Genomic DNA, 9,822 nt, shown 5'->3' with positions numbered 1-9,822 from the left:
AGCAGCTATGTAGACTATTTCAGATCTGCTAGGATGTCTTGGCTCCAAACTGACCATTGATGAGCAAGATAATAACTTTTAAGCACGGAGTAGGTGGAATCAGATCTGTGAAAGGATGGAAGATGGAGATTGAATGACAGCAGAGTTAGTCCTCCAGCAGTGTGTATCTCTGCATCAGTGCTGCCAAACTTGAGCTTTTCCAGCATTTCATCTATTTCAGATTTCCATAGCAGCAGTATGCTCCTGTTTGATTGGGTTTTGCTAGGATGTCTTGGCTCCAAACTGACCATTGATGAGCAAGATAATCGGTGAACATGTTGCTTAGTATAGACTGATATGGTGGACGTTCGGTTACGATGGAAGGTTTGAAAGATCAGAGTTTAGAGGATTAGGAAATTATTCAAATATTAGTGAGCAGCCAGAGGTAGAGAGCTTTTAAGAGAAGTTAAACCACTCTCGCTACAGGAGGCAGTTGGCCCCATTGTGACTATCAGAAGCTATAGAACAAAAAGGAGAGAGAGCCTATTCTGCAAAGAAATAAGGCATAAGAACAGAGGGATGAAAATGTGCTTGAGGTCTAGGATTACTCCATCAGGAAGGGATATTTCATCATAGAAGCCCTACAGTGTGGAAGCAGGCCATTTGCCCCAATAAGTCCACACACCCTCCAAAGAGTATCCCATCCAGATCCATTCCCCTACCCTATTACTCTACATTTCCCATGACTAATGCACCTAGCTTACACATCCCTGAATACTATGGGCAATTTAGCATGGCCAGTTCACCTAACCCGCACATTTTTGGACAGGGGGAGGAAACCCATACAGACACTGGGAGAATGTGTAAACTCCACACAGACAGTTGCCAGAGGCTGGAATTGAACCAGAGTTCCTGGTGCTGCGAGGCAGCAGTGCTAACCACCATGCTGCCCATTTGGACCAGGTATAAGAGGCATAAGTAGCAAGAGCCTTTTGGGGATAACAGTGCTGCCCTGGATATTCACCACCACCAGGGATTACAGTTTATTAGGCTGATAGTAACCCAGTCAGGATCTGATCATTTCTGCTTCTATGTCATAACATGTGGCAGCCCTCCAAAGTCTTTTAACCTAGACTAGGAAACTGTTTTGCATTGTAAAGCGTAAATATTAAACCCCAAATTAACTTAAACGGTCAGGAAAAAGGTATCCCTATTGCAACCTGTAAAAGAAAAAGCCATATTGTCAATTGGTATGAGCAAGAATTCGCGTATCATTTATATGATTTCTTGTAGCCAGTGTTGGGAACACTGTTTTAATGCAAGTATCTTGAATCAGCCTATTCAGGCAGGTTATGGCACACTTCTGGAACAGTTCTAACTTGAATTCAGACCTCCTAGCTCAGGAGGTAGGGAGTGTACCATAGGAGTACATAATGTGCACAGTATGCTAAATGGCCTCCTCTAATATAAAGTAACAAGTATACATCTGGTGATTCAAGGAGAGAGTCTTGTATGACTACAGCTGAATCATTTTTTAAAAATGATCGTATGTACAATTGAGCTGCACTTGGCCAAATTTCACAAATTATTTCCATTAATATTCAATACGATACTGACTAAAATAATGTTACTTACGGGACTTTAGTGTGTGTTGGGGGTGTGGAGAATTATAAGACTGTCAAACAATGCTACAAAATGAATCATGAAAGTGAAAGACTCAGGACAACACTTTTGGAAAAAAGTGAACTTTTATGAAAATAATGAAATTCCCACAGTCAAGTAGCTACAACAGTATTAATGTAAGCACTAATACCACACCCATCATCCAATTATAGATTTCATACTTCCAAGAATTAAAAAATTAATGAAAGACTAAAAGGAAAACAAGCTGCCTCTTTTTGCATAGGACTTTACTGTTGCTACTCAAGTCTCCGTTTCTTTTTAAAGATATATGTACACAATTTAAAAACCCAAACCATCTCCAAAGTGGAAGGCACATACAGTCAACTCAATACATGATGAGGGGTAAGTTACTCATGAAAACAAGTTTTCTAATTTTAAATATGTTGTACATTATCTGGTAACACACTACAGTATACACCAGGAATTGTAATTAGAACAAGAAATCAGTTATCATCTGGTGTTATTTTAAAAATGTGGCCTGATCACTATAGCTGCTCAGTAGAATATGCAAAATCATTTATAATACAACTACAAAAATTATTTTTAAAAAACACCATTTTGTACTAGGTTTCACCCTAATATGCAGTGTGTAACCTGGCAATGTCCAGCAGGTGGTGCATGGAACAAAATTGCAACTAGATTTAGAATTGTATTTACTAATACTGTAGCTGTGCAACATTAATGAGAGAAACAAAGAGGAAAAATGTTAAGCAGATTTCCTTGGGAAAAATATTGATCTTATAGAAAGCAAGCAAGAGACTGGAACTAAACTAGGTAGCCCATCTGGCAAAAATATTAAATAAGCGTGATGGATTAAAATGTCCCATTTCCATGCTGTAATCTCAGATTTAGAAATTACACTCTGCTTCTGAAAGTCAGCATTTTTTTGTTTTTAAAATTGAATAGTCTAACTATTTGCAGACCCACAAATTTGGAGAGGGCGGGGTGGGAACATAGCAGGGAATGCCATTTGTACGTTCACTGAACTTCACCAGAAGAGTATTGCTTTAGAAGTCCAGGCTAAGAATATTTTTCAAATGTGACACACAAAGCACTTAACGTTGTACATCAAGACATATTCAAACACACATTAATTCCTTAAATGAGAAGGAGTCTGGGGATCAGACTAAGTTCCCAGAAAGATTACAATTCAAGAATTTGTGAAAAGATTGATTCTTAAGTAGATGAAACAGCTGCAGGATACACAAAAGTATTTTCAAAAATTAGACCAGGCCCTGCATTAAATTAAAAATGTATCAATGTAAAACAAAAGATAGAAGCTTGTCTGTTGAAAATGTTCAAGTACTAAAGAAATCATTACATTTCCATACGACAGAGTGGATAAAATTATCTTGTGTGAATTCTCAAAACACCATAGATGAAGAATTCCAATATTATAGTAGACTAAGTTGCTTCATTTGAAAGAAAGCAGTCTTCATGCAGAGAGTAATGACTTTTTTTTTGTAAAAGTTACTTTATTATCCACCCTGAAATTGTAATGAACAGAAAACAGAAAAAGATCAAAGTAGGCACCAAAGCCTCAGAAGCTTTATCTTGTTTTTGAATTAAAAAAAAACACGCACTGCATTGTGACGTATTGTCCCTGAGAGAGTCTGCACTGTCCAGAAAGGAAAATTGTGGCTCACATATCACATATATCCTTAAATAAATCAAACAAAACATACATCAGCAGAACACTCTCATTCCAGTCACTGACAAGCAATTCTACTTCAGAATACTGATTTCAATAGCACAGCATATACTTCAAAATATTCTTTTCTATTTAACATATAACACTGTCCACAAACCTGTGTGTTTTCAGTTACAAAATAAAGTTATTTTTGTCAGTCAGCACCACACTTGTTGATCCAGAAGTTAGACTATAGTGTCATGACTTTCTTTTATAGAAAGGCATTCAGTACAAGTTAGTCACTAGATATAAATTGCAGTTGAAAGCCCCAGTTACACTAGTGCAAGTACAGTGCAGTGTGTATATTTATCAAAGCATCTTACAAAAGAACTTATACAATTAGTAACAAGCATTTTTCCAAATTGGCAAATAGACTTTTCTGTGCACTTTCTCCCTCCTCTTCCCCACTCCCCAGTCATCTATTAACTCAAAACTGGAAGTAAGTAACCCTTGAGGTGGAAAGGAATTGTGGGCTGCATCACTAGTTGCTCAGAGAGACAATGATAGGTTGAACAACTTCCTTCTGCATCTTTACAATTCTGCAATTAGTACGATAGGAGCTTCAAAGTGAATTAAGATGGATCTAGTTGTTAAGTAGCTACAGTAGTGTGATTAAAGAGGGACTAAAGACTGGTCAAGTTAGTTAGGAAAGGGAGATACAGTTGTTCACAAAAAAAACACTAATTCCTGAAAGTGCACAGCAATTTGATCAGCACCCTAAAGAGGCAAAAGGGTTCAGTACACGATGAGTGAGATGTTACTGCAGTAGTAATGTCACTAGACTAGTAATCTGGAGTCTTGAGCTAATGTTTTGGAGACAGAGGCTCAAATCCTAACATAGAAGCTTGAGGCATTTGAATTCAATTAATAAATCTGGAGTTAAAAGCTAGTCTCGGTACACATGACCATGACATGTTTCACAAATGTCTTACAAATGTCTTTTAGAGAAGGACGTTTGCCATCCTTAACCAGTCTGGCGTGAATCTAGACCCACAACAATGTGGGAGACTCTGAACTGCTCTAGCAAGTCAATTAGTTCACAGGCATAGAGTCATAGAGATGTACAGCATGGAAACAGACCCTTTGGTCCAACTCGTCCATGCTGACCAGATATCCTAACCTAATCTAGTCCCATTTGGCCCATATCCCTCTAAACATTTAACAGGCACCTGGATAGGTATATGAATAGGAAGAGTTGTAATTGTACCAGCCACCACCACCTCCCTCTGGCAATTAAGGATAAGCAAAAATGTTTGCCTAGACAGTGACATGAACACTGCACCCCCCCCCCCCCCCCAAAATCCCATGGAAGAATAAAGAAAAATCTCCCATATTTTAAGTTAACTTCAAATGTTACATACTCACTTTTTGTACAAAATTTACATAAATTTGAGAGGAATCACAGCAAACGTAGAGTTTAAAATAATTCTTTTTTCAGTGCATTCTTTCTTGGAACCAAGCTCTGTTTTAAGAAAGTGTGGGTTACATTTTCCAGTGAATATGACTGGAAATAAATCCATTGTAAAAGCTATGTCGCTCAGCGATTAAAAGTAAAAACACATTTGTTTGCAAATAACAGTGGCAAAATATGCTGTATGATCCACTGTTGCAGTGCGAACATTACTAGCCAAGTCCAGGCAATTTCTCACATGGAAAGCTCCATGTCACAGCAGATTAAAAAGTATAAAAACAAGGACAGGTTAATAGTTCACACTTCTGAGCATGAGCAAGAGCCAGAGAATTTTCCCCAGGGCAGGATTGACTGGTACGAGAAGTCATAGTTTGAAGATATTAGGAGGAAGGTATAAAAGGAGACGTCAGAGGTAGGTTCTTTATGCAGAGAGTTGTGAATGCATGGAATGTGTTGCCAGCTGTGGTGGTGGAAGCAGAGTCATTGGGGACATTTAAGTGACTGCTGGACATGCACATGGAGAGCAGTGAGTTGAGGGGTGTGTAGGTTAAGTGACTATATTTTACATTAGGATTAAATCTTGGCACAACATCGTGGGCCAAAGGGCCTGTTCTGTGCTGTACTTTTCTATGTTCTTCTGTAAAAGTGAATTAACTGATTTTTGCATGAAAAGGTCAGTTGAACACAAATCAGAGGGGCAACAGGACAGGAGAGATGAAATGCACTCAAAAGATGAGGAATGGAGGATAGAAATCATTAATCCATTCTCTCCCATTTAAAGACAAATGCAAAATCAGTTTGAACACGAGTGCCTCGCATTTTCAACCTGGAGAAAGAGGAAATCAGTGAATCAAAATTAGTCCTACTGAAAATTCTCATTTTTATAAAGGAAGAAAGTACATAAAGTAATCACTTTCCAGTACTAATGCAACTTTTGGAAAAAACTTTTCGCATTTATACATTATTGGCAAGGCTGTTTTTGGTGTCCTTATGGCTTGACGTGGTGGTGGTAATGGACCACTTGGAAGCACTGGAAGGTTCTGAGTTGGAATTCTACTATAGACAATTATCTGGCGTGTTGGATGGCAATTGAGAAATCAGGGTCATCAAGAGTCATTACTGGTTGCTCAGTTCAGTCCAGTCCGTCTGTCTCACCAGACAGACAGTCACCAACTGCCTCCTCCCAAATTCCCTGTAGCCCTGACAGACTATTTCCCTCAATTGTCTGTTCAATTTCATTTTGAAATAATTTACCTCCAATACAGACCTGACCAGGTAAAAATAGCAGAGTTTCTTCCCGAAAAGAACATTAAGTGAACTAATTGGGTTTCTAAAACAATAATGACAATTTTAAGCTCAATTTTACAGGTACCAGTTTTTCATTTGCAAGTTTTTATTTTAATAAAGTGAATTCAAAATCTTGTAAGGCTATGATTGAACAGTAACAAACCACTGCACCATTGTCTTATAAAATTAATTACCTGGAGACATTCTTAAAAATTAAAAGTCAATATCTAACATTTTCTTTGTTTAACAGTTACTTTTAGTATGTGATTTTCCTGCATTTTAAAACAGGATAAATACACAAATGCCTCTCAAATTTATGCAGATGGAATAAAGCTTTCCAAATATTGATTTAAAATGAACTAGATTTTAAGAAGCAATAAAATCTCTCTGCTGCTTCCCTCCTTAATTAATTAATTTAACCAAGTCTGACCCTACTCTAACCTGACATTTGGAGTAAGCAGGAAAGCGGAAAGGGAAGCATCAAATAGAGGTTCACAAACTGTACAGGCACTTGCTACAGCTCTCCCTCTTCCTTCCCAAAAATCTGGCAAATTCACTAAACCCACACTAACCTCCTTCAGATTAAAACCCTTCCAATGAAAACATTACATGGTTGAAACAAAGTCAACGCCTTACCCTAAGGTCACCTTGACCCCAGGGTCATCACTTCAGCCAAACCCCAGCTGTGACCGAAACCAGATTGGTCATCAAGGCCAAGACAGTGAAATATGCAAAGGAGTCTTGGTGACCAGTGTAAACAAGATTAGAGCACTTGGCACCAAAGGCCAGTGCCAACAGTAAACAAGGGATCAAGAGTAAAGTTAGTTGTACCATTTTGGATATGACAGCGTCAAGAACCAGGAATTCAGCAGGTATTTCAAAAAAATAACAATTGCCTGATCTGGCAAGAAAGCTGATACTACCCAGTGAGATGATCTCTCAAACAAATAGTTCTTTACACACTAGTGTAATATACAAAGTAAGGACTACAGCATCTATTCAATCCTGAGGGCTCTTGTGACAGTGATAGTGTCCCTACCCCTGAGGCAGGTGACCCAGGAACAAGTCCCATCTACTTGCAGCAGTGTATTAACATCTCTGAAGCAATGGATTAGAAAAAGGAATCTATAATCCCAAGGATTCTTCAAAATGATGATTGTGACGTTGAATGGGACTGAAAATTATTGACTCCTATGGCCTTGAGAAGTTTTTTTCTGACCCAAACTTTTCCAACTTTGCCAGGCAAATGCAGTCGCATCTTCATTATGGACTGATGCAAATTGTTAACAGGTTAATATGTTAGCAGCGTCATTGCTTCCTTCCATTCCCCCACCACATCATTCAATTACTAAAACGCAAACACTGCACCACAATGACCCACAAAATGAGTGTAACTGAGGCTTAAATAGAAAGGACCCGATACATCTAAAACAAAGCAATGAAGACACAGGAAAGGAGGAATAAAAATAAAAGGAAAAAAAAGGTCCCAGATGATGTGTCCCAGTCGCAGAACGAAACGACTTTTATTTTGGAAAGCTACTCTTAGAAGCCAGCTCAAGTTCAAAACCTGTGCAGCGAGTTGCACAGTGCGTCCAAACCCATTGCTAAGTGTTGTCTATCTGACCCCTTCCTTCTGCCGTTGATGTTTGTTTCACTCTCTCCCGCTGCCCCCGGATGGTTTAGTGGTTATATTGGCGACGGCATGGCTGGTACACAAAGCTGCTGTGGCGTTTGGCTCGGTGGAAGCGGCTCTCCTTGACCAGGTTCTGCCTCTGTATGTGGTTACGGCTCAGCTGGCGTCGCTCCACCCGCTGCTTGGCTCGCTGGATCCGACGGATCTGACTCGCCTTCCCCAGGATACCGCCAGCTCGACCCGCAACGGCTGCAGGAGCTGGAGCAGCCCATCGTTCCACCCTGTGCTGAGCAGTGTTCCTACAAAAGATGGAAAAGAACATGGATTTTACCCTCTCGGAAACACTCCCGACAACCAATGAACGTCCCAGCAAAGATAGTGGGCATTTAAACCATTTACAAATCAGCGACAATATAACCAAGCTCAACTGGAGAGCACCTCATTTTCCACCTAGACATTTTACAGCATCTAGGACACAATGTGGATATTAACATCAAGAGGGTGACCTCTGTCCTCCAATTTGCCTATGGCCCAGCCATGTTTTGGTGCCCCAATTGGCTTTGCTCTCTGGAAAATACCCATTTGGTTCACTAATATCCTTTAGGGAAGGAAACTGCTGTCCTTGCCCAGTTACTTGCGCACATGACCCCAGAGCAATGTGGTGGACTTTTAACTGCTCTCTGGGCAGTCAGGAGTGGGCCATAAATGCTGGCCTGATCAGAAACACACACATTCTGTGAAGGTTGGGAAAAAAAAGCACATATTTCCCTCCTCACCCCTATCCACTTTCTGTAAAGAATGTTCCCTCTGCAACACCCCCTAACAACCCACCCTCCCCTCCCAGCACCTTCCCCTGCCACCGCAGGAATTGCAAAACCTGCGCCCACACCTCCCCACCTCACCTCCGTCCAAGGCCCCAAAGGAGCCTTCTACATCCAAAGTTTCACCGGCACTTCCACACACACGTCATTTACTGTATCCGTTGCTCCCAGTGCGGTCTCCTGTACACTGGGGAGACAGGACGCCTACTCGCAGAGCGCTTCAGAAAACATCTCTGGGACAGCCACACCAATCAACTCCACCACCCCATGGACAAACATTTCAACTCTCTTCTGCCCCTCTCTTCTTTCTCCCCCCCCCCCCCCCCCCCCACCCAATTCTCACTCTCGATACCCTATTGTTATTTTTGTATTTGTAAAAACTCTTTGGATTTTCCTTAACTATTTGCCAAAGCTCTCTCATGTCCCCTTTTTGCCCTTCTGATTTCCCTCTTAAGTATACTACTACTTCCTTTATACTCTAAAGGATTCACTCAATCTATCCTGACATATGTTTCCTTCTTTTTCTTAACCAAACCCTCAATTCCTTTAGTCATCCAGCATTCCCTATACCTACCAGCCTTTCCTTTCACCCTGACAGGAATATACTTTCTCTGGATTCTTGTTACCTCATTTCTGAAGGCTTCCCATTCTCCAGCCGTCCCTTTACCTGCGAACATTTGCCCCCAATCAGCTTTCGAAAGTTCTTGTCTAATCCTGTCAAAATTGGCCTTTTTCCAATTTAGAATTTCAACTTTTGGATCTGGTCTATCCTGTTCCATCACTATTTTAAATCTAATAGAATTATGGTCACTGGCCTCAAAGTGCTCCCCCACTGACACCTCAGTCACCTGCCCTGCCTTATTTCCAAGAGTAGGTCAAGTTTGCACCTTCTCTAGTAGGTACATCCACATACTGAATCAAAAAATTGTCTTGTACACACTTAATAAATCCCTCTCTATCTAAACCTTTAACACTATGGCAGTCTCAGTCGATGTTTGGAAAGTTAAAATCCCCTACCATAACTACCCTATTATTCTTACAGATAGCTGAGATCTCCTTACAAGTTTGTTTCTCAATTTCCCTATGACTATTAGGGGGTCTATAACACAATCCCAATAAGGTGATCATCCCTTTCTTATTTCTCAGTTCCACCCAAATATTTCCCTGGATGTACTTCCGGGAATATCCTCCCTCAGCACAACTGTAATGCTATCCCTTATCAAAAATGCCACCCTCCTCCTCTCTCGCCTCCCTTTCTATCCTGGAACATTAAGCTGCCAGTCTTGCCCACCCCTGAGCCATGTTTCTGTAATTGCTA

At 40.4% G+C, this 9,822-nt stretch overlaps 1 protein-coding gene across 7 annotated transcripts in view; it reads right to left on the bottom strand.

The window, feature by feature from the left end:
* Window positions 1-1,750: 1,750 nt before the first annotated feature.
* Window positions 1,751-9,822, bottom strand: part of LOC140462885 (tumor protein p53-inducible nuclear protein 2-like) — a 47,198-nt gene continuing 39,126 nt past the window's right edge. For all 7 annotated transcript variants that reach the window (XM_072556306.1, XM_072556313.1, XM_072556307.1 and 4 more), the window contains one exon: window positions 1,751-7,982. In XM_072556306.1, the coding sequence (XP_072412407.1) occupies window positions 7,730-7,982 (253 nt within the window). In that variant the 3' untranslated portion in view covers window positions 1,751-7,729. The remainder of the gene's footprint in view (window positions 7,983-9,822) is intronic.

Source organism: Chiloscyllium punctatum, chromosome 37 (genome assembly GCF_047496795.1).
Source record: "Chiloscyllium punctatum isolate Juve2018m chromosome 37, sChiPun1.3, whole genome shotgun sequence".
Taxonomy (NCBI): domain Eukaryota; kingdom Metazoa; phylum Chordata; class Chondrichthyes; order Orectolobiformes; family Hemiscylliidae; genus Chiloscyllium; species Chiloscyllium punctatum.
Note: the sequence above shows the minus strand (reverse complement) of the source record. Positions and strands in the feature narration are given on the sequence as shown.